This window comes from Anolis sagrei, chromosome 10 (assembly GCF_037176765.1).
Source record: "Anolis sagrei isolate rAnoSag1 chromosome 10, rAnoSag1.mat, whole genome shotgun sequence".
In the NCBI taxonomy this organism is placed as follows: domain Eukaryota; kingdom Metazoa; phylum Chordata; class Lepidosauria; order Squamata; family Dactyloidae; genus Anolis; species Anolis sagrei.
Window position 1 is genome coordinate 11,162,222 of NC_090030.1, and position 25,965 is coordinate 11,188,186.

At 45.1% G+C, this 25,965-nt stretch overlaps 1 protein-coding gene across 1 annotated transcript in view; it reads left to right on the forward strand.

The window, feature by feature from the left end:
- Positions 1-14,905, forward strand: part of MID2 (midline 2) — a 258,983-nt gene extending 244,078 nt beyond the window's left edge. The window contains exons 9-10 of the mRNA XM_060756327.2: positions 6,536-6,743; positions 10,767-14,905. Coding sequence (XP_060612310.1) covers positions 6,536-6,743; positions 10,767-11,172 — 614 coding nt within the window. The 3' untranslated portion in view covers positions 11,173-14,905. The remainder of the gene's footprint in view (positions 1-6,535; positions 6,744-10,766) is intronic.
- Positions 14,906-25,965: the final 11,060 nt, after the last annotated feature.

Genomic DNA, 25,965 nt, shown 5'->3' on the forward strand with positions numbered 1-25,965 from the left:
CCCCGGGTCTTCCTTAACTTTGTGGAGGATTCATCCAAGTAGGATGTAAAAGGTAGATGGATCTGACAGCCCTCCTGAATGCTAGCAGAGACATGCTCTGAGGGAACATATTCAGTTCTGCTTGTCTTGAGAAATCAAAGTAGAACTGTCCCCCTTCTTCCCAAATACACATGTTTACTGTCCTTTCCGATGTTGTTGACGGACTTCCAGAAATTGGTAACTCCACCAAGTTTGAGAACAGCCTCCGCACCAGAACTCAGAGACCTGCTCGGTTTCATCAGTGGTGTTTTGAGGAAAATAGGTTCTGAGAAATGTATTATTAGTGTTGTCAAGTGTTTATATAGTGCAATAACTGTACATGGCACTTTACAAGTAAAATAACAACAGAACAGCTCTATACTCTCAACTTTACAGTCTAATATATGACACAAAAGGAAAAGAGGGGAGGGGAATGTAGGACGGGATTATATCCACTTTCTCTTCTTCTCTCCCTTTGAGGCCAAAGCAGAGAGTTGGGAGCAAACAACCTTATTCTATGTGTTGTCGAAGGCTTTCATGACCAGAATCATTGAGTTGCTGCGTTTTTTGGGCTACATGATCATGTTCCAGCAACATTTTCTCCTGACATTTCACCTGCATCTGTGGCTAGCACCTTCAGGGTTCTTTTGGTAGTGAAGCAAGTAGAGTGTATATATATATCTGTGGAATGTCCAGAGTGGGAGAAAGAACCCTTGTCTGTTTAAAGCAAGTGTGAATGTTGACATTAGGTTTGTTTGGTCGTGTCAGGAGCAACTTAAGAAACTGCAGGTCGCTTCTGGTGTGAGAGAATTGGCCATCTGCAAGGACGTTGCCCAGGGGACGCCCATATGATTTGATGTTTTTATCATCCTTTGTGGGAGGCTTCTCTCATGTCCCCGCATGAGGAGCTGGAGCTGATAGAGGGAGCTCATCCGCCTCTCCCCGGATTTGAACCTGCGACCTGTCGGTCTTCAGTCCTGCCAGCACAGGGCTTTAACCCACTGCACTACCGGGGACTCCATTAGGTAAAGGTAAAGGCTGTCCCCTGACATTAAGTCCAGTCGTGGCCGACTCTGGGGTGTGGTGCTTACCTCCTCTTCTAAGCCAAAGAGCCAGCGCTGTCTGTAGACACCTCCAAGGTAATGTTGCCAGTATGACTGCATGGAGTGCCGTTACCTTCCCGCTGGAGCGGTACCTATTGATTTACTCACATTTGCATGTTTTTGAACTGCTAGGTTGGCAGAAGCTGGGGCTGACAGCGGAAGCTTATGCCACTCCCCGGATTCGAATCTGCGACCTTTTGGTCAACAAGTTTAGCAGCTCGGTGCTTTAACCCATTGCACCACCGAGGGCTCCCATGTTGACATTAGCACGCTTGAATAGAATAGAATAGAATAGAATAGAATAGAATAGAATAGAATAGAATCATGGAGTTGGAAGAGACCTCATGGGCCATCCAGTCCACTTGGGGGTTGGGTCATGAGGGGGTTTCAGAGGGGTCGCCAAAGACTAGCAGAAAACATATATTTCTGATGGTTTTAGGAACCCCTTTGGCAGAGAAGGCTGAAGATCTCTCCACCTGTCCTTCTCTTCCTTTTTGTAAACAGACAGAAAATCCTCCCACTAAAAGCCCTCCTTCGCTGTGTTTGGCCAGCCTCTTAGCCAAGGGGAGGGCTGTTTCTCAGACTCCAAGCGCGGAGGGAGAGCAAGCATGCTTAGCTCATAGCCGCGTGGTGCACATGTGCTGGGTGACGGAGAGCGTGTGAGGCTGGAGGGAGGTTCATGCCAGCAAGTCCTTTCAAGGTATGGGAGTTCTGTATGGGAAGTTTGGTTCAATTCTGTCATTGGTGGGGTTCAGAATGCTCTTTGATTGTAGGTGAATTATAAATCCCTGCAACTACAACTCCCAAATGTCAAGTCTATTTTCCCCAAACTCCACCAATCTTCACATTTGGGCATATCGAGGATTCGTGCCAAGTTGGGTCGAGATATTGTTTGAGTCCACAGTGCTCTCTGGATGTAGGTGAACTACAACTCCAAAACTCAAGGTCAATTCCCACCTAAACCCTTCCAGTATTTTCTATTGGTCATGGGAGTTCTGTGTGCCAGGTTTTTTTCAATTCCATCATTGGTGGAGTTCAGAATGCCCTTTGATTGGAGGTGAACTATAAATTCCAGCATCTACAACTCCCAAATGACAAAATCCTCCACCCCAACCCCACCAGTATTCAAATGTGGGTGTATCGGGTATTTTTGTGCCAAATTTAGTCCAGTGAATGAAAATACATCCTGCACAGCAGATATTTACATTACGATTCAGAACAGCAGCAAAATTCCAGTTATGAAGTTGCAACGAAAATAATGTTATGCTTGGGGGTCACCCCAATATGAGGAACTGTATTAAGGGGTTGCAGCATTAGGAAGGTTTAAAGCAAGTGTGAATGTTGCAATTAGCAAACTTGAATAGCATTGAGTAGCCATAAAGCTGCAAAGTCAATCAGTGTGTGTATCTGCATAGCAGCAATATGGTGAATCATAGAATCATAGAATCAAAGAGTTGGAAGAGACCTCCTGGGCCATCCAGTCCAACCCCCTGCCAAGAAGCAGGAATATTGCATTCAAATCACCCCTGACAGATGGCCATCCAGCCTCTGTTTAAAAGCTTCCAAAGAAGGAGCCTCCACCACACTCCGGGGCAGAGAGTTCCACTGCTGAACGGCTCTCACAGTCAGGAAGTTCTTCCTCATGTTCAGATGGAATCTCCTCTCTTGTAGTTTGAAGCCATTGTTCCATTGTGTCCTAGTCTCCAAGGAAGCAGAAAACAAGCTTGCTGCCTCCTCCCTGTGGCTTCCTCTCACATATTTATACATGGCTATCATATCTCCTCTCAGCCTTCTCTTCTTCAGGCTAAACATGCCCAGCTCCTTAAGCCGCTCCTCATAGGGCTTGTTCTCCAGACCTTGATCATTTTAGTCGCCCTCCTCTGGACACATTCCAGCTTGTCAATATCTCTCTTCAATTGTGGTGCCTAGAATTGGACACAATATTCCAGGTGTGGTCTAACCAAATCAGGAATATTGTGTCCAATTCTGGGCACAATTCTATCTTCAATGTGACACCCTTTCAAATATCAAAACATGCCTATCAACGTCCCCTCTTAACTTTCTCCAAGCTTAAACATACCTAGCTCCCTGAGCCACCCCGTGTAAGGCTTTGCTTCAAGACCTTTGATCATTTCCTTCATCCTGCTCTAGACATGTTCCAGCTTATCAATATCCTTCTCGAATTGTGGAGCCTGGACTTGGGCACCTTATTCACTGCCTCCTTTCATCCAAAACCTTGGGAAGTGTGTCCTTTGAGGAGTGACACAGCAGGAGAACCCCCCCCCCCCCCCCCCCGCCAACCTCATTTTCTGACATTGATTGGTTTATGCAGCCTGGGCAGAGTGTGAGGAAAAGGTTGTTGCTTTTGCTATTCGTGCCAGAGAAATGATTGAGAAGCCACAAAGGCCTGCTTTGCTGCACACTGTAATGGCTGAGCATCTGCTGCAAGGAGTGGCTGGCCGTGGATGTGGGTGACGGGTGGAGAAAGAGTGAATGATGCCCTGCTGGACTCAAAGGCTATTATTCCAGCACTTAAGGGGGCTCTTCTTTCCCCTGCAACGTGCCTGGATAGCTCCCATTAATGCTAATAGAGAGGAAAGCCTTGAAGGAATTCAGACTACTTACACTCGATTTCTCCCACTTTGCCGGGTATTTAGCTCCATTTCCGCCTCTCTTAGAAACATCCCCTTGGCTGGTGGCTAGACGTTTTTTGAACTGATAGGCTTGGCAATATTTTCATGTCATTATAACAAACAAAAGGAAATTCCTGGGGAACACCACTATTTTTAGCAGAAACACACAGACAGGTTGCTTTTCATAGTCTGCCTCACTCTTTATAATATGTAATAGAAGAGAGAGGGGCCAGAAGACAGTTCCACCTTGTCAGAGTGAGCTCCTGACCTTCAACCCAGCTTCCCGGCCCACCTAGCAGATCGAAAACAGCAATGTGAGTGCATTAATAGAAACTACATTAAGCAAGGGGGCATTTTAGGCACTGTGTTTCAGAGGAAAGTTTACAAACAAAGAAAGCTCTTCATCAGCAAAGAGAAGAAGTGACAGCACCCCCATGCGGCTGGAACCGAGCACAGCCTCCAAAGATGCCGAATGATGAGAAAAAGCCTATATATACTTCTATCTGTTGTCTGTCTTGTCACTGTATAATCAGCATTGAATGTTTGCCATAGATGTGTTCTGTGATCCGCCCTTCAGGGTGAGAACGGCATAATATAATTACTGTAAATAAATAAATAAACCAAGCAACAGCCATTGCGTAAAAGGGCCATAAGCATTCCTAAACATAGAGCACATCTTTGAAGCATCTGCTAAAGATGTGGAACTACCTCTAAAACGGTTCAGTCCTTGATGGCTGGCCATCTGGTATTTCTTCATGGCACGTCATTTAGGGTCAATGCATCCTCCAAGCTGTTCTTTCTGATGAAGTCACTCTTCTAGGCAAGATGCGCAGAATGGAACCGAACTCTTGCTTTGCAACCCAAGAAGCTCTTGCATGCAATCTTAAGGGGAAAGCGCAGGACAAAAACGCATTAAAAGCTTATTGCTCTATTGTATGATTAATGGGTTGTAGAAGCCATTTCCTTGTTTTTATGGAAAGCATCTCCTTTATTTTACTGTCCTTCTCCGACAGCTAGTTGATGTTTCTCCATTTCTGGGAACGTGAGGCTTTTGACAAGAGCGTGCCTTTCATAAAGCAGCTGAAGACTTGAGCGGGCAGAGCAGCGATGAGTAATAACTTGTGGGAACAAGCTGAAGGGGGCTCGCTATCTCTGTAACAGAGCGAGCGTGCTTTGCATGCAAAAGGTCCCTGGCATTTCCCGTTAAAATGGGAACTAATGTCTGCAGGAGACACCACCAGTCAGCTCAGACAATAGTCGACTAGATTGACATGGTCAGGCATCTTACAACAGCACTAGCAAACAGAGCAGATTGTTGAGGAACCATAGGAGTTGCAATCCAGAAGCATCATGAGAGAGAGCCCTGTGGAACACATCTCACCACGCTAAAACAGTGGGTGTGGCTCTTAATGAGACATGCCGCATTATCACGGGGTGTCTGCGCCCTACACCACTGGAGAAACTACACTGTCTAGCCGGTATCGCATTACCTGACATCCGCCGGGAAGTAGCAGCCAATAGTGAAAGGACCAAGGCAGAGACATCTCCAGCTCATCCCCTGTTTGGGTATCAGTCAGCACGTCAACAACTTAAATCTAGAAATAGTTTTCTAAGATCTACAGAGACACTCGCTGGAACAACTCAGCAAGCGAGAGTCCAAAAGTGGCAGGCTCAAACCCAGAACCTCAACCAATGGCTGATACCAAATGAGAGACTCCCTCCTGGGCACACAGAAAACTGGGCAACTTGGAAGGTGCTGAACAGACTGCGCTCTGGCACCACGAGATGCAGAGCCAATCTTAAGAAATGGGGCCACAAAGTGGAGTCCACGACATGTGAGTGTGGAAAAGAGCAAACCACAGACCACTTGCTGCGATGCAACCTGAGCCCTGCTACAGGCACAATGGAGGACCTCCTTGCAGCAACACCAGAAGCACTCCAAGTGGCCAGTTACTGGTCAAAGAACATTTAATAAAATGCCAAGTTTGCAAACTTTGTGTTTTGTCTGTTTGTTTGTTTGCTTTGTTAAAAATATAATACAAATGTCTGGTTGCTCCTGACATGATAAATAAATAATGAGAGCCCTGTTGCTAACCTCTGAGCAAGGTGTCACCTGAGCAAGGCAACTTCCCTGCTCATTTAATCCTTTTTACTCTATCAAAAATGCCTATATTCATTTACAGTGTTCCCTCGCTACTTCACGGTTCGCTTTCAGCAGACTCACTGTTTCACGGGTTTTTGAAGATATTAATAAAAATATTTATGTCCAGTTGAGGTCAGGGACCCCAGAAGTGCGGCGGCCTGAGGCACAGCACCTCCCTGGCCTGCTGCTGCCTGTGTGGCTCCGGAGGCTCTGAGGAAGCCAGGGAGGCTGGCAGGAGCCTTTGGGGTGGGCCAGGAGGTGGATAAGGAAGCGCGGGTAAGAAAATAACATATAAATATATATAAAATAATGTATAAATATTAAAATTAATATGGCATCCCTACTTTGCAGATTTTCACTTATCGCGGATGGTCCTGGAATGGAACCCCCGCAATAAGTGAGGGAACATTGTAGTTCAGATCTGCTTTTGTTGCTATCTGAACCTCAAAGTTTATTAATAATGTCCAACTTTAATTTTGGTTAATTTTAGATGTTTATCATTGCAGTTATTTGGGCAGAGAGAGGCTGTCTTAAAATGGCACATAAACAAAAAAGCAAGGGAGCTTGCTTCTCAAAAGGATGCGACCTTTGGGTTTATTGGCATTGCATTTCAGCTCTGGGTCGTATTGTCTTTCCAGGCCAACCCTTCAAGCTGGACCCCAAAATGGCTCACAAGAAACTGAAAATCTCCAATGATGGACTGCAAATGGAGAAAGATGAGAGCTCTCTGAAAAAGAGCCACACGCCGGAGAGGTTCAGTGGCACAGGGTGCTACGGTGCCGCGGGCAATGTCTTCATTGACAGCGGCTGCCATTACTGGGAGGTAACGCTGGGCTCCTCCACTTGGTAAGTACCTTTATTACTAGTGCTGCACAGAGCTTGGAAATGTTACAGTTTTCTTGATTACAACACTCAGAATTCACCAGCAGTTTGAACACCTCGCATAAGGAATTATGAGTGCTGCAGTTCAAGAGTTTTCCAAGCTGCGGTTCTGAGCTAATGCAGAGCTTTCAGACTATTTAGTTGCCATGGGCACACTTTGGGGCTCCAGATGTTTTGGACTTCAACTCCCACAATTCCCAACAGCTTCAGGCCCTTTCCTTTTCTCCCTCAGCCGCTTAAGCTGAGGCTGTTTGGAATTGTGGGAGTTGAAGTCCAAAACACTTGAAAGGCTGAAATTTGCCCATTGCTGTTATATAGTATTTGGCAGCAGAAAAGTCCCTTTTGCACCACAACTATAACTCCTTGTGCCTCCTGGTTCATAAAAAGGAACTTTTCCAAACTCTGATGATTTAGTATTTGGCAGCAGAAAAGTCCCTGTTTTGCATCACAACTATAACTCCTTGTGCCTTCCGGTTCATAAAAAGGAACTTTTCCAAACTCTGACTATATAGTATTTGGCAGCAGAAAGGCCCATTTTTGCACCACAACTATAACTCCTTGTGCCTTTTGGTTTATAAAAAGGAACTTTTCCAAACTCTGACGCCCTTGCCCTCTTGTCAGCCCTGTCCCTTTTGCACAACTTGTATGGGGCAGATGTCGGGATTGAGAACCTATTCAAAACATGATTGTAAAATGTGTGCCAGGAAACCCTAATGAGCACAGCCGTGAAATGATGAGAATCGGTGGCTCAGGATTTATTGTGCCTAAAATTCACATATGATTTTTTGCACAGAAAACCATTTTATATGCCCAAAACTATATATGTATTTTTTTTAAAAACTGTGTTGTACAGAATAAGCCTTAAAGTACAGCATCGGAAAATGTTATTTTCTGTACAGAAATACCATATACGAATTTTGTGAAATCTTGAACAGCCTTTGAAAACGGTGCCATTTTCAAAGTGTCTTGCCGCAGGAAGAAAATGTTCTCATGGCATCCTTTGAGAATGAAATTAGCCAAGAATTACATCCCAGGGCAGTAGAGTCTTTCAGGTGCCACAAGCCAGAGCATCACGTAGCCTGCACAGAAGCTTTACAGATTGCCTTAAAAAGTCATTTTGCAGGGAGCTGTTTTTGTTTTTGTGCCTTTTCCTTTGCCAGCCATTTCTTGTTTGATCCCTTCTACTGGTGGGCTTCAATTCAAGATCCAGAGAGGCAGCAGGACTGGCACACACTTGTGTGTCATCTTCTAGGAACACAAGCAGCCAACCACTCAGTCAATGCTACATGGAGGATGGGCAGATATAATTGAGCCCGAGTCTGAATCAAAGCCAGCCTTGGGCCTGCATTACACCAAAATACATTGATCAAAGCACAGCGGGACTTGCAGCTTCTAGCCATTGCAACTGGAACATTGTCATCCCCTGCGGAGTCTCCCACTCAGTTTGCTTTTCTCTGAGCCTGCCTTTGTCTCCCTCTCCAAAAAGCACAGTTGTGTGTGTGTATTTGGGGGCAGGATATTAAATAACTCCCAAGCCGGAGAGCCACTTCAAACTCAGTGCAAAACTTGGTTTTTCAGCAGAATCCTGGCAAGGGTGAGAATGGGTTTTAGTTGCAACAGAACTACTTAGGATTGTCGTTCAGTTTATTACTTGATTTGATTTCATGTCTAGCCTGACCTTTATTGAGTCCCCAGAGCAGCATCCTAAAATTTGCAATAAACATCAAATACCACTATATATATTCAGCGATAGAAAATGAGTCAGCATTGAAGCGGCACCAAAAACAATGTGCAGGTGATTTTAAAGGCCTGGGAAAGGTCTTTGCTTGCCATTCAAATGCTATTAAATAAGCACCAGGCTGATTTCTTTATGAAGAGCTTTCCACAATCTACTTCAATCCCATCGACAAGAGGGCACTAATATCTGGAGCCATCCCCCGTCCTTCCAATGGCAGGGATACTTCCCAGCAATGAAGGAATCATTTTATTGTTATCTGTATTCCTTCCTTTAAGAATTCGGGGTGGCATGCATAATGTCTAATGTCTGGCCAAAACTCACTCAGTGGATATTGTGGTTGAATATTTTAACTCTGAGCTCCATGGAGGAAATGTTTGGGGGAAATGGCAATCATAAGCTTTTTGAAAAGGAAAAAATGATGACATATCAATTTGGCAAATGTGAATCTCCATGACCATCTGGAGACCACCTTTTGAAAACCACTAGTCAAGGAAAGGCATGACTTTCAACCCTTTGAAAAAGTGATTCATGTAATGGCACACAGGTAACTCTGCTGTTAAACTGAAGAACCATGTCTTTGAACTGCCAGGGACAAAGACATGCCACTGCATAAAAATATATTTGGCTAGCAGAGTTTTAAAATTGTTGCTTTGAAGTTGAAGTTGCAATTGCAGTTGCACAAAACATATACTTTCCCTTGAAACCTCTTAGTTTAAAATATGCAGTCAGTGATAAAAAATAAAAGTCTTCCTTGAAAAGTAACATATCTTGTTTACTCACAAACATCTTGTATTAATTCACCATAGAGGCACATTTCTTATTCAAGTTCAGTTACAGATATGATGTAGTTTTTCTGTGTTAAGAACACAGGGTATCATTCTTAATTAATAGTCCATAGTCCAAAGTCTTTAAGTATACATCTTATGAAAGTCCAAACTGTATCACTGCATTCACTGCTTCTCAAAGCAAACATATAGTAAACGGTTCCTGCATACGTCCGACATGACATCTGCTTCCATTGAAGTTCAAAAAGATACAGATAACAAAATGGAGTCTTGAGTCTGAACATGCTCAGTACAATCACATGTCTGTAGTTCAGTGGTTGTCAACCTTCCTAATGCCTAATGCCCCTAAATACGTACAGTTCCTCATGTTGTGGTGACCCCCAACCATAAAATTATTTCTGTTGCTACTGTTATGAATCGTCATGTAAATATCTCATATGCAGTATGCATTTTCATTCACTGGACCAAATTTGGCACAAATACCCAATACGCCCAAATTTGAATATTGATGGGTTCAGGGGGGATTGATTTTGTCATTTGAGAGTTGTAGTTGCTGGGATTTATAGTTCACTTACAATCAAAGAGCATTCTGAACTCCACCAGAGATGGAATTAAACCAAACTTAGCACACAGAACTCCCATGATCAATAGAAAATACTGGAAGGGTTTGGTGGGCATTGACCTTGAGTTTTGGAGTTGTAGTTCACTTACGTCCAGGGAGCACTGTGGACTCAAACAATGATGGATCTGGACCAAACTTGGCACAAATACTCAATGTGCTCAAATGTGAACAGTGGCGGTGTTTGGGGAAAATAGACCTTGACATTAGTTGCTGGGATTTATAGTTCACCTATAGGGAGCCCCCGGTGGTGCAGTGGGTTAAACCCCTGTGCCGGCAGGTTGCAGGTTCGAATCCGGGAAGAGGCGGATGAGCTCCCACTATCAGCTCCAGCTCCTCATGCGGGGACATGAGAGAAGCCTCCTACAAGGATGATAAAAACATCAAATCATCCAGGTGTCCCTTGGGCAACTTCCTTGTAGACGGCCAATTCTCTCACACCAGAAGTGACTTGCAGTTTCTCAAGTTGCTCCTGACACAACAAAAAAATTTTCACCTACAATCAAAGTGCATTCTGAACCCCACTAACGATAGAATTGGGCCAAACTTCCCACACAGAACCCCCATGACCAACAGAAAATACTGTGTTTTCTGATGGTCTTTGGCGACCCCCTGACCCTCAGGTTGAGAAATGTTGCTGTAGTTCCTCCCAAACTGGCAAATCAACATATACTTACAATACAAGTTAGCAAACATATACATTAACGAACAAATAGTGAAAGCTTGGAAGGTTGCTATTTCCAACAGGAATATCCAGCCTTTAACCCAGACTAGTGGCTCAAGATGAGTTCATTGATTCAGTCCAGTCTCCTGAAGATGACTCTCGTTTTTGTCTCCTTCTCCAGGTATGCTATTGGCATTGCCTACAAATCAGCCCCAAAGAATGAATGGATTGGCAAGAATTCCTCCTCCTGGGTCTTCTCTCGTTGCAACAACAACTTTGTCGTGCGGCACAACAACAAGGAGATGCTGGTGGACGTTCACCCGCAGATGAAGCGCCTGGGCATTCTCCTGGACTATGACAACAACGTCCTCTCCTTCTACGACCCGGCCAACTCCCTCCACCTCCACACCTTTGAGATTTCTTTCATCCTGCCCGTCTGCCCCACCTTTACCATTTGGAACAAATCTTTAATGATTGCTTCGGGTTTGCCCGCCCCGGACTTTATAGACTACCCTGAGACGCAAGAATGCAACTGCCGGCCGCCACAAGAGTCCCCTTACGTATCAGGAATGAAAACCCTTCATTGAGGGGCAAGGGAGCCCCTCTCCCCTTCCAGCCAAGCCTCAGGAACTTCTGCACAGCTAGACTGGAAGGTGACTTGCCACGTCCGGCTAGTTGGTTGTCCCAAGGAAAGCGCACCTTCGGTAGCACAGGCCGCCAGAGGAGTGTCTGCGTGTGTATGTCTGTCTGTCTGTCTGTGGAGAGGGGTTGTTTCACGGACTATTTTTTTTATTTTGATAGCACTACTGAATTTTCTCAGATGGAATGGGCACGTCCTGTCCATTTCCTGGTGGGGAAAGGGGCATCACGGCAGGGAGTTGGGGAGGTTGTTCCTTCGGAGGTTGATACAGTCGGAGTTTTCTACTATTTGGGAGGGAGGGAAGCAACTTGCGTGAGATGTTTGTGGACCCAGTTACGGTTCCACCAGCCATTCGGAGTCAGGGCTGCCTGGAAGATACAGGACTGTCCCACATCATAGCAAATAACCATTTGCATGGGTCTTCATTCTTTTGTTTTTAGTCCTCTACACATTTTCTCCATGTGCAGAGAAGTGGCGTATTTTGAAGTTCAGGCACAGATGACAAGAGTCCCATAGACATCCTTCTCATCCCCTCAAAATGCAAACTTCCTGGTTAATTTGGCTGTTTTTAATCTCACCACAAAAGAGATCTTGGTTGACAATTCAAGACGAAGCCATTTGAAAACACAACAGGAGTTGTCGAAGGCTTTCATGGCTGGAATCACTGGGTTGTTGTAGGTTTTTCAGGTTATATGGCCATGTCTCTCCTGACGCATTCTCTCCTGACGTTTCGGCTGCATCTATGGCAAGCATCCTCAGAGGTAGTGAGGTCTTCACAACCTCAGAGACTTCACAACCTCTGAGGATGCTTGCCATAGATGCAGGCGAAACGTCAGGAGAGAATGCCTCTAGAACATGGCCATATAACCTGAAAAACCTACAACAATAACAGGAGTTGCTCATGAGATTACATTGGACGTTCACGTTATGAGGGGAATCCATTTCCCTATGCCGGTCTTGCTGCTGTTAGGACTGCGGATCATACAATTGTAGAGTTGTGGAGTTGGCCATCCAGTCCAACCCCATTTTGCCAAAAATCACATTCCCAACAGATTGCCATCCAACCTCTGTTTAAAAGCTTCCAAAGAAGGAGTCTCCATTACTCTCCAAGGCAGAGAGTTCCACTGCTGAACAGCTCTTTCTCACAGTTAGGAGGTTCTTCCTTATGTTCAAATGGAATCTCCTTTCCTGTAGTTTGAAGCCATCGTTCTGTGAAAGGGACAGGAAAACCAGAGTAGGGTGGCACATGATGATATTATTTTTTTGATAAAGATGCTCCATGCTTCAACTCTTTACTACACCTTGGCAGAGAGGAGGATGGCATGACATGTCCCATCAGCATTGCATGCCCAACCAGCTCTGCCTTCTGCACATGCAACACAGTGTCTGCTAACTCACACATAATCAGCAGGAGGCACATTGTTTTGCTTTTGGATTCCAAAGATGGATAATGTGGCCATCAAGTAACAGGAAAGCAATAGCTGCTGACCTATCAGAAAAGGTGTTTCAAATAATGCAAGGTCCTGAAGAGGCCAAGGGATTGTGGTAGGGATGTCGGGGAAACTGGGTAGGAATGTCGGGGAAACATGGGGGAGCAAACACATATACGTATATCCCAGTCCTCCCATTGGCAGGGCTGCTGCAGTTGAAGCTGATGTGGTTCTAAAGTCAGCCCAGAGACAGTGTCCTGGCATCACCCCTCATGACCCAGGAGCCTCCAGTGGTGCAATGGGTTAAATCCCTTTTCCGTCAAGACTGCTGACCGAAAGGTTGACGGTTCAAATCTGGGGAGTTGGATGAGCTCCCATGTGTCAGCTCCAGCTTTTCATACAGGGACATGAGAGAAACCTCCCATAGGATGGTAAAACATCCAGGTGTTCCCTGGGCATCATCCTTGCAAACAGCTAATTCTCTTACACCAGAAGCAACTTGCAGTTTCTTAAGTCACTCCTGACATGAAAAAAAAAAACCCTAATGACCCAACTGAGTTGTTTTGCACTGTCCTGCCTTCGCTCTGCTGTCCAAGCCGCACCAATTAGAGCTGTCAGCCCGGAGCCCTCTTGCTATCCCGTCCTCCTCCTTCCCTCACCTGTCACATCACGCCACCCGCACGGCTGCTCTGGGGCGGCCCTTGGCCTCCCTTTGGGGCTGTCAGTAGTGAAGGAGTTCATGAACCTCACGGAGGCAGGACGGGGAGGCAGCCAGTTTCAGCTCATGCGGAAAGCAGAAGCAATGCTTCTCATCAGCTTGGAATGGCCTTAGATAAAAGCACCAGGGTGATGATACGATACCTCTTTGCAGGGGCAGCAGATCAGAAAAAGCTAAAGTCCTGCCCTAACACAAGATGTGTAACATATCAGTTTTCATAAAAACAGGTAAGAGGTTGCAGCGGCAAGTAAATGCTAGTTTCTCATCATGGCCTGTGTACCTATGTCTTTGGGAATGAAAAAAAAAACATATTAGAAACACGCTAGTGAGAAGGAATTAACTCAGTATATGAGTCTATCACGGGCATAAACTAGACATAAAGACCTGTCTATTTTTTTAATCCAAACCATCTCAATCTGAGCAATCTGTGGGTTTATTCTGTAGGATTTAGGCCACTGCTGGGTTGTGGGGAGTTGTAGTCCCTCACATTTGGTGCCTCCAGGATGAGAGAGACTTCAAAAACCCTTGGAGCACAACTTTAATGTGATGTTTAATGTATTTCTGCAAGCCTAAAGTGTCTCTTCTACAGTAATGGAAAGGAAGATGTTGCATTTGGAATGGCTGGACTAAGAGCGCCCCTCGGGGATTTGTGCTATACGCAAATGCGTAACTTGCCTATTGCTTCAGCCACCCCTGCTGGATGGCAATCCTTACCGTTATGGTCCAGCTCACAACAATGTCTATTTCCTTGGCTTTGGTGACTAGCACACAAGCCACTCTTATGTACTGTACTTCCAACCAGGTGGAGGAAAGGATAGTAACAAGCTAAGTACCTATATTAAAATGCCACCCCGTGTAACTGTATCCATGTCCTCCTTTTGCTCCATCATTCACAGATAGTGTAGCTTATGCTACATGGACCAAGTTGGCTCCATCTCTACCAATCTTAACAGGGAAATGCTCAGTGGAGAAACATCTCCCGGCATGAAGAGGTTCTGCATTTGAGACAGAAACTCTGGTGACTTGGCCATATGGTGCCAACCCCCCTGTGTTGAGCTTCCATGTGCCAAACAGAATGATGGGATGTCACTGCAGGGAAAGGACTCAACCCCCCCAGGAGATCAAGCAATTTGTAGCACAGCCTTTAGTAAACAATGTAGCTGGCAGAAACAGAGTACTGTTAAATGGTGAGTGCTTCACGTTTCCTACAGCTATACTATACTAATTTCCCTCCCTGTCTACTTTGCAGAGGTCGAAGAGGGGAAAGAACCTCAGTGGGAAGCCTTGTGGGTCACTCTTCCCACTGGAGAGGGGTCTTGGTTCTTCAGGACCGCCGCAAAGCCATGCCTGGCTGTTTGTATCATACTGATTGCATTTTATCTGATTTTGGGGATGTGGTGAGCTTTTCGTTTCCGTGAGACCCGTCAGCTTTCTTTTCCTATGTATCATAATCGGTTTTGCAACTTCTTTGTTAATGTGTATATATAAATATATAAATATATATACATAAAATATAATATATATGTATACATTCCAGATGTGTCTTGTGTGAAGTCGAGCCTCCTCTTAACTTTAGGGTTGGGTTTCGGACACGAACGCACACCTCCCAAGACTACACAGTTGTTATTATTTCGCCTTCTCCTGAATCGTAGAATCATAGACTTGGAAGAGACCTCATGGGCCATCCAGTCCAACCCCCTGCCAAGAAACAGGAAAATTGCATTCAAAGCACCCCGACAGATGGTCATCTAGCTTCTGTTTAAAAGTTTCAAAAAAAGGAGCCTCCACCACACTTTGGGGCAGAGAGTTCCACTGCTGAACAGCTCTCACAGTCAGGAAGTTCTTCCTAATGTTCAGATGGAATCTCCTTTCTTTTAGTTTGAAGCCATTGTTCCATATCCTAGTCTCCAGGGAAGCAGAAAACAAACTTGCTCCCTCATCCCTGTGACTTCCTCTCATGTATTAATACGTGGCTATCATGTCTCCTCTCTGCCTTCTCTTCTTCAGGCTTAACATGCCCAGCTCCTTAAGCCGCTTCTCATAGGGCTTGTTCTCCAGACCCTTGGTCATTTTAGTCGCCCTCCTCTGGACACCTTCCAGTTTGTCAGTATCTCTCTTCAATTGTGGTGCCCAGAACTGGACACAATATTCCAGGTGTGAGCTGAACAAGGCAGAATAGAGGGGTAGCATGACTTCCCTGGATCTAGAAACTACACTCCTTACTAAAACAAACTACACTAAAACAAAAACAGGGAATTCCCAACAGGAAACAATCAGGGCCAGCTAACACCTCCCAATAAAGGATTCCTACAGGCAGGAAGCAGCCAGGCTTTGAAATTGCAGTACCATTCAATGCTAATCAAGGTGGCCAATTGCAACATTCACACTTGCCACCAACAAACAAGAGTTCTTTCTCCCACCCTGGACATTCCACAGATATATACACCTCAGTGTCCTATGTATTGGAGGAGGAGGAGGAGGAGGAGAACTAGAAGAAGAAGAAGAAGAAGAAGAAGAAGAAGAAGAAGTGGGTAACGGTGGTGGTTAATGCCTCCCTTCGGGAGGGCAAGATTCCAGCGAGCCTAAAACAGGCTATTATAAAGCCGCTGTTGAAGAAACCATCACTTGACCCCACTAAATTGGACAACTTTCGGCCTGTTTCCAATCTTCCCTTTTTGGGCAAAGTCATGGAAAGCGTGGTGGCCTCACAACTCCAGGTATTCTTGGGAGACACGGATTATCTGGATCCGGCACAGTCTGGTTTCAGACCGGGACATGGTACCGAGACGGTCTTGGTCGCCTTAGTGGATGATCTGCGCCGGGAGCTAGACAGGGGGAGTGTGTCCCTGTTGGTGCTCCTGGACCTCTCAGCGGCCTTCGATACCATCGACCACGGTATTCTTCTGGGGCGCCTTGCAGGGATGGGCCTTGGGGGCACTGCTCTGCAGTGGCTCCGGTCATTCCTGGAGGGTCGTACTCAGAAGGTGTTATTGGGGGACTCCTGTTCAACGCCGCAGCCGTTGACCTGTGGCGTTCCTCAGGGCTCCATCTTGTCCCCCTTGTTGTTTAACATCTACATGAAGCCGCTGGGTGAGATCATCCGGAGTTTCGGGGTGCGGTGTCACCTGTACGCAGATGACGTCCAACTCTGTCACTCCTTCCCACCTGCTACTAAGGAGGCCGTCGAAGTCCTGAACCGGTGCCTGGCCGCTGTAATGGTCTGGATGAGGGCGAACAAACTGAAATTAAATCCAGACAAGACAGAGGTACTCCTGGTCAGTCGCAAGGCCGAACAGGGTATAGGGTTACAGCCTGTGCTGGACGGGGTCGCACTCCCCTTGAAGGCGCAGGTTCGCAGCTTGGGTGTGACCCTGGACTCATCGCTGAGCCTGGAGCCCCAGGTTTCAGCGGTGACCAGGGGAGCATTTGCACAGCTCAGGCTCGTGCGCCAGCTGCGCCCGTATCTTGGGAAGTCTGACTTGGCCACGGTGGTACACGCTTTGGTCACATCCCGCCTTGACTACTGCAACGCTCTCTACGTGGGGCTGCCCTTGAAGACGGCCCGGAAGCTTCAGCTAGTCCAGCGCGCGGCAGCCATGTTGTTAACGGGAGCTGGACGCAGAGAGCATACAACGCCTCTGCTGTCCCAACTCCACTGGCTGCCGATCTGCTACCGGGCCCAATTTAAGGTGCTGGTGCTTTCCTACAAAGCCCTAAACGGTTCCGGCCCAAAATACCTTGCAGACCGCATCTCGGCCTACGAGCCCACGAGGGCCTTGAGATCATCCGGGGAGGCCCTTCTCTCGGTCCCGCCCGCCTCACAGGCACGCCTGGCGGGGACGAGGGAGCGGGCCTTCTCGGTGGTGGCCCCCCGGCTGTGGAACACTCTCCCGGTAGAAGTTAGACAGGCGCCCTCCTTGATGGCCTTCCGTAGGGGCCTAAAAACATGGCTCTTTGAGCAGGCCTTCAACTAAGTATAGTTAATTGACACTGGAATGAATGAGGACTGCGAATTTTGGCTATGACCCCAGGACTTGACGAAGCGGATTTTTAGTATAAGTATATGTTGTGTTGTATTTGTCTGTTTTGTATGTCTAGACCCGCTGTACACTGTCTTCTTTGCTGTTGTTCACCGCCCCGAGTCGCCTCCGGGCTGAGAGGGGCGGTCAATAAATGCAATAAATAAATAAATAAATAAATAAGAAGAAGAAGAAGAAGAAGAAGAAGAAGAAGAAGAAGTTATTTATTTTTCTACCCCACCTCCATCTCTTCAAAGGCACTTGGGGCGGCTTACAAGGGGCCAAGCCCAAGGCAACATGCAATTAAAAACAGAACAATAACATATTAAAATACAATAAAAACAGCATAAACAATAATAAACAAGTATCAAAAGCAACAACAGACTCATTTTTGGAGGGGGGGGAGAGGGTGCCAATCTGCAAAACCAGTTAAAGGATAGGGTGGATAGAAACGTATAGCAGCATAGGAATAATAGCATAGAAATAGAGCAATTCAACAGGATCAGTTCAGCTTAACTTAAAAATGTAGTAATGAAATATAGGAATTTGGATTCAGGTCATTCATGTCATGATTCAGATCATCGAAGGCTTTCATGGCTGGAATCACTGGGTTGTTGTAGGTTTTTTGGGCTATATGGCCATGTTCTAGAAGCATTTTCTCCTGACGTTTCGCCTGCATCTATGGCAAGCATCCTCCTAGAGGTTGTGAGATCTTCACAACTTCAGAGACCTCACAACCTCTGAGGATGCTTGCCATAGATGCAGGCGAAATGTCAGGAGAGAATGCTTCTAGAACATGGCCATATAGCTTGAAAAACCTACAAAAACCTACTCATTTTCCTAGTTTCTAACAGACCCCTCAACCTCTGAGGATGCCTGCTATAGATGTGGGTGAAATGTCAGGAGAGAATGCTTCTAGTAGATGGTCATATAGCCTGAAAAACCTACAACAACCAACTCACTTTCCTAGTTTCCAACACACCCCTCAACCTCTGAGGATGCCTGCTATAGATGTGGGTGAAATGTCAGGAAAGAATGCTTCTAGAAGATGGCCATATAGCTTGAAAAACCTACAACAACCAACTCACTTTCCTAGTTTCCAACAGACCCCTCAACCTCTGAGGATGCTTGCCATAGATGTGGGTGAAACATCAGAAGAGAATGCTTCTTGAACATGGTCATAGAGCTTGGAAAACTCACAACAACCCAGTGATTCCAGCCATGAAAGCCTTCTACAACACATCCTGATACAACTGAAGTGCAAGTTCAGAAATCCCAAAAAAGCATCACCTTTTGGTTGTCTTATAGAGTCCTGATCCTTCCCGTAACTCAGTGATTCGCCAATCACAGGCCTGACCATTTGAGAAATCAGGTGCCCTCTTGGCCCATTCTGACCCAGTCTTGTAGGATGGCATTCCCAAACACCCCATCGTCCCTTGGACCTTGGCCATACAAGCAGCAATGGCTTTCTCCTCCCTCCGTAATGTGACTTTGGCAGGCGGAGGAGGAAGCATGGTGCCTGTGCCATCGTGGGAAAATGAGATGCTCTGATGCAGCTTGCGCCTGTCTGAACATAAGTTTGTAAAATATTTATAAGGCGGAGAACATATGGTGCCAACCAACACTGTAAAATTAAACATTTCTCTCTCTCTATTCCTTCGCTCAGGGCTTTCTCCCATAAAACATTCATCTGAGAGATGGGGTTAAGGATTGTATAGCAGCTGCTCTTGTTGGAATGCAGCCACCCTCTTTTCAAAAGCCGCTTGCGAGAAAGGAGTTCAGAACAAGAGCAAAGATGGACCCGACCCATGCATTTGGGATGGGGGGTTGCAAGGCAAAAGGAGAGGTGCCAGTCTTTCTTGGTGGGACAGACACAGAGAAGGGAGTGTGGAGGTCAAGCAGGAAACATTGGGAGGCGTTTCGTGAGGACATCAGAAGAGGCTTCAGGATCAGGCCAAAGACTTTCCTATTTCACCATTCTGTCCAGATGTGGTCAAACAGCAGGACATGGGCAAAATGGCATTTTTCTGGCTTACATTTCCTCAGAAATCATATCCAATGCTAACATACGAGGGTTGAATGAAAAGTAATGCCTCCAACTTCGTAACTCCTCAACAGATGGCAGTACTGGTATGTGACAGGTACTGGCTTGTTCAGTAGACTCTCCTCTACAGTTCCATCTTGGTGGGAGGCCTTAGCATTGAATGGTTGTGTTGTTAAAGTGCAAAGTATGGAACCCTGCGCAGATGGTCGGTCAATGCAACTTAAGCAACGTGCAGCCATTGAATTCTTGACAGCAGAAGGTGTCACCCCAAAGGAGATTCATCAGAGAATGCAAGCTGTTTATGGTGATTGTGTTGATGTGAGTATTGTGCATCATTGGGTGAGTAAGTTTAAAGATGTTCAGGTGGGAATATCTGACTTGTGTAACAAACAAAGAGTTGGACGTCCTGTGACAGCAACCACAGAGTTTCACATGCAAAAGGTTGACAGACTGATTCAGGATGATTGCTGTATCACTCAGAGAGAAATTTCAACCATAATCAGCATTTCACAAGAACACGTGGGTCACATTATTGCTTTGCTTGGTTATCAGAAGATCTGTGCACGATGGGTTGCAAAAACACAGTGTCGACTTCTTCCATGACGGCTTCGGAAAACTTGTTCATCGTTGGCAGAAATGTACCCAATAGTCTGGTGATTATATGGGGAAGTGAATAGTGGAAGTTAAAGAGCACATTCTAAAGATTATTTCTGCGTTTGATTTATTAAAATATTTTCATCCAAACCCAAGTAATTAAGGTGGAGGCATTACTTTTCATTCAACCCTCATAGAGTCTCTGAACCTGGGGTTTATTGATTTTTTTTCCTGATGGATGGGGTCTCCGGTGGCATAGTGAGTTGAACTGCTGAGCTGCTGAGCTTGCTGACTGAAAGGTCGCAGGTTCGAATTTGGAGAGCAGTGTGAGCTCCTGCTGTTAGCCCCAGCTTCTGCCAACCTAGCAGTTCGAAACATGCAAATGTGAGTAGATCAACAGGTACCACTCTGGCGGGAAGGTAATGGCGCTCCATGTAGTCATGCTGGCCACATGACCTTGAGGGTGTCTATGGACAATGCCGGCTTAGAAATGGAGATGAGCACCAACCCCCAGAGTTGGACACGACTGGACTTAATGTCAGGGGAAAACCTTTACCTTTACCTATCCTAATGGGTAGACATTGCTGTGCGATTCCCTATGATCGTGTTTCCATTCCCTGCCAGTTATAGCTTTTCAAGTTGGCAGGCAACACTCTTCGATGTGCAGCAATGTCCGCCAACTTGAGTTCAGCTCTGTATTGTGTGAAATATTTCCACCCATCTGTCCTGAGTCTCCTACCTTTCAACATTAGTGGGTCCTAAGATCATGAGCAATGGAAGAAAATGCCTCCCTATCCACTCCGAAATAAATTTTCTCATTTGTTCTGAAGGACGCAAGAGAAGGAATTTGGGGGAACTGAGTATGTGGTTGAAAACTGAGAAGGAATGTATTGATCACTGGCTGGAAAGAGAGGAGCGGGCAGAGTAAAGACGGGTTTCACCACAAAAGGTCATAAGAAAAACCCAACCTTTAAACTTTACTTATATACATACTTAGACAATCCCTCACTGTCCAAGTATGAAGGCCCTCCAGTGTAGTGAAAAATTGGGGTGACCGACTTTCCCTGCCAAATCAAGACAATGTGTTGTCGAAGGCTTTCATTGCTAGAACCACTGGGTTGCTGTGAGTTTTCCAGGAGATATGGCCATGTTCCAGAAGCATTCTCTCCTGACATTTCGTCCACATCTATGACAGGCACCCTCAGAGGTTGTGAGGTCTGTTGGAAACTAGGCAAGTGAGGGTTATGTATCTGTATCCAGGGTCTGTTTCTTGTCAGGAAGCAGCCATGCTTTGAAGCTGCAAGGCCATTCAATGCTAATCAAGGCGGCCAATTGCAACATTCACACTTGCCTCAAATAGACAAGTGTGTAATTTGTCAATGGGTAATTCTATGCTTATGTTGCTGTTACTGTTATTTTTTTTGTTCGTGTTGTGACTCTGTATGTTTTGATGTTGTTGCATGGAAACCGCCCTGAGTGCCCCTGGGGAGATAGAGCAGTATATATGTTAGAGACCCTAAATTGGGTCTTCTTAGGTCCACATCACGGAAGCACATAAGGAAGGAGACAGTCCCAAAAAAAGATCAAAAAACAAAGTTTATTTTAGTTTCTTCATGAAGAAGACGGACAGCCTGGCAGCATACGCAGATGCTACCCTTCAAGTGACTGCCGCGCCCCCTTGGCTTTTGTACACCGTTATATACCCTCAAGTAATCAAGAACATTCTTTTTGGTCATGGAAAGTACTCTCTTTCCAGTCCCTCTCCCTTGACCTTTTGATGGAAAGTACCTTCTTGTACCTGCAGACTCTGCACTTAACCACAACCTTTGGCTTAACCACAACACAACTACTTCCTATGTAGGCTTGAAATTTGTATGACCTCTACATGTCACATCTTGTTTCTTAAAAACATTTTCTTCCATGTTGCTCCTTTTCTACAGATATATTTCTCTTTTGCTGTTAATTTCATTCAAAGTCCCTTGTTTAGCATTTGCAAATTTCACTCAAAGACCCTTTCATATAAATAAAGTTTTATTATTATTTTATTATTATTATTATAGACACCACCCTGGACATTCCACAGATATACAAACCTCACTTACCTAGTTTCCAACAGACCTTACAACCTTTGAGGATGCCTGCCTTAGATGTGGGCAAAACATCAGAAGAGAATGCTTCTGGAACATGACCATACAACCCAGAAAACTCACAGCAACTCACAAATTGAGATAGTTGGGTAGTTAGATGCTGTTTATATTAGCTCAGGCATTTAGATCCAGGCTCCCCAATACAGTGCAATTTGCCCATAGGCTTTCTTTACCAGTCCTTCAAGGCAAAGTCTGTACTCAAGGCAGTCCACCATTTGACATGAATGATTCAGCTCCTGCAATCTGTCCAGGTTCTGCTCTGGGAACGGAGTGCTTGTTCGTAGCATGACCTTGACCTCCCGAGAAGCCCTGTTTGAGCCATTAACAGATGTTGTGCTGCACCAAAAGCCTTGTAGGTCACGATCCCCCCGTGAACCATTGGAAAACATTCGAAAACAGTCTCCAAATGAGTGGCACCTGATGTGTTTTGAATCCAGGCCAAGCACTGCATGATTTGTGAGCAATTGCCAAGCTGCTTGCTTAAGCTGCGGATAACAGACCTTGGTTTTGGAAAGTCCCCGGTGCCGCTCCTTAAGGTAGGGGTGATGGACCTTTTGACCTGAACCCCAATTTGGAAAGAGCTTGACATTTCAGCCGTGGATGGAGCCAAGAGAAGGTGGGGCCCTGCCAAGTTGGACAGGCTGAAGTAATTCTTAGCAAGTTATGCATTTAGAATCATCTATATAAATAAAAATGTAATGTTCGTTTGTGGGATTAACAGAACTCAAAAACCACTGGGGGAATTGACACCAAATTTGGACACAAGACACCTCCTAACCCAAGGAGTGACCATCACTCAAAAATTGATTTTGTCATTTGGGAGATGAAGTTGCTGGGATTTATAGTTCACCTACAATCAAAGTGCATTCTGAACCCCACCAATGATGGAATTGAGCCAAACTTGGCACATCGGACTCCCACAACCAACAGAAAATTCTGGAAGGGTTTGGGGGGCATTGACCTTGAGTTTGGGAGTTTTAGTTCACCTACATCCAGAGAGCACGGTGGACTCAAACAATGATGGATCAGGACTAAACTTGGCACGAATACTCAATATGCCCAAATGTGAATGCTGGTGGAGTTTGGGGAAAATAGACATTAACATTTGGGATTTGTAGTTGGTGGGATTTATAGTTCACCTACAACCAAAGAGCAGCCCACACTACCCACATTATCATTATCATTATTATTATTATTGACACAAAAGCACAGTATATCACAGCAAACAAGATGTATATGCTGGATTTCATATCACAAAATCACAAGTCAAACACTTCCCAAGCGTCTAGGACTGTGTGATGTATTATTATTATTATTATTATTATTATTATTATTATTTTGTACATTTGTACCCTGTCTTTCTCACCCCTGGGCGGTTTTACAACAAGCACTCATTTGAGTGCCAACCACAGTCATAAACACATTTAAAACAGATCATTAAAATGCATTACATTAAAAACATTTGATTAAAATCACGCCAGTTTAAAAATCATTGTCTGGGACCGTCCATTGTCATACATATTACATTGAGTCTTATCCCAATTTTTGCTGCTACTGTTCAAATGCTCGACCTCACAACCAAGTCTTTAGTTTCTTTCTAAAAGACAGGAGAGAGGGGTCTGATGTCACTGGGAAGGGAGTTCCACAACTGAGGGGCCACCAAAGAGAAGGCCCTGTCTCTCGTCCCCACCAGTCGCATTTGTGACAGTGGTGGGATCGAGAGCAGGGTTTCTCCAGCTGATCTTAAACTACATGGCCAACATTGAATACTGTTGGGGTTGGGGGGTTGTTTTTTAATTCTGGGAGTTGTAGTTCACCAACACCAAAAAGAGAAGGACAGGGAGAGATATCTTCAGCCTTCTCTGCTAAAGGGCTTCCTGTTGTTGTTGTTCATTTGTTCAGTCGTCTCCGACTCTTCGTGACCTCATGGACCAGCCCACGCCAGAGCTCCGTCGGCCGTCACCACAACTGAGGGGCCACCACAGAGAAGGCCCTGTCTCTCATCCCCACCAGTCGCATTTGTGACAGTGGTGGGTTCCTAAGACCATCATAAAATATGTGTTTTCTGATGGTCTTTTGCAACCCCTCTGAAACCCCCTTGCAACGCTCCCAGGGGTCCCGACCCCCAGGTTGAGAAACACTGCCCTAAGCCAAGAGGCAATTTGAAGATACAAACATACAATGATTTCAAGATTTCTTGTTGAAATGTCAGCAGCATCATTTCCAGCAACTTAGTTATTCCCACACATTAGTTCATTATTGACTATTTTGGGTCATTTTAAATCATAATAATAAAGAACGAATTCATAAAAACATAAATATTCTTCTTATATTGTTCTATATTAATGAACAAGATTATTTAACAATTGAATATTAACATGTAAGGCACCAGAGACCCACGTTGGGTTCTATATTGGGAGGCAATCAATCAATCAATCAATCAAATTGATTGCCTCCCATTATATACAATGGCATAGTAAAATTACATCCGTAGAAAATTCCTTCAATCAAGCAAAGAAAAAATTTTTAGCCATAAATCAATCAATCAAATAAATATTAACCATAGCCCCAGGACTAGTTGGGGTGTTTTTAAAGACTTAGGTATTTAAACACATTTCTCATATATGTGAGAGATCCTCCCACCAGGCTCGTCCTTTTTTCCAAAATGCAGACAAATTGGCTTGACGTTTGTTAGCAAAGTTTCCCCCACAGATCCATCAATGTAGCTTATTTCCCTGACAAGAAAAAGATCTATTTTCCAGCCCCTTAATCAATCTCAGACTCCAGGAGCTTAAACCCATGTGATGCACATCATCACCGCATTGTGGAAACCTTCCGACAGGTTGAAGTGATTCAGAATCCGAGCACTAAGGACTGTGCTTAAGGGGGAAGAGCTACTGAATTGTCCTTGGAACTATTACTATCAGGAAATTGTGGCATTGCGGGGAATTTGAAGGTCATCATCCAATCCACTGCTCAATGCAATCTGTTGTTGTTACGTCCCTTTTGGCGGACTCTGATTCATACAATTCACCTAAGGACTATTTGAATCTCTCTCGTTGTGTGAGTCAATGCAACTGTTCACATGACTGTATGTATGTTGCTCTGCATAACAAAGAGTAAACACCTTATTCTTTACTGGTCATCCACGTGGCATACCTTTTCTCTAGCAAGAGACAGTGTGTGGATTGGTAAAGATATGAACTACGCGTGATTTTCATTCCGACACAGAATTCTGGATTGTGGCACAGCTGGTTGGAAGTCAGCTGCTTTATAATCACTACTGACCGAAAGGTCATGAGTTTGAAGCCAGCCCAGGTTGGAGTAAGCTTCCGACCATTTGTCTAGCTTGCTGTCATCCTTTGCAGCCCGAAAGACAATTGCATCTGTCAAGTACTGCTTATTCGGGGACGCTAATTTAACTAATTTACAACGCCATAAAACTCTCCAGCAGCGTGCAAAAGAATGAGGAAGTACTCCATCGGTGTCTCAAGTGGATGGTGAAGCGACAGCTCCCCCGGTGGCCGGAATTCAAAAAGCATACCCTCATGATGCTGGAAAGTTAAATAGCCTCTGTGTGTCTGTCTATATATGTTGTGTCGGAACCCAGATGCCTTAAAGAGCCAGACTCAGGAGTATGTCCAAAATAATGGTTTACAAAGTATACAAAGTAAATAAGACTCAGAGAGACTTATTTCAGTGCCTCTAGTCAAAACTCAAAAGTTGTAGCAATTTCCATCTTGAAAAACAAATTTAGGCAATAATCCGGATTATCCTGGCAAAAAAAT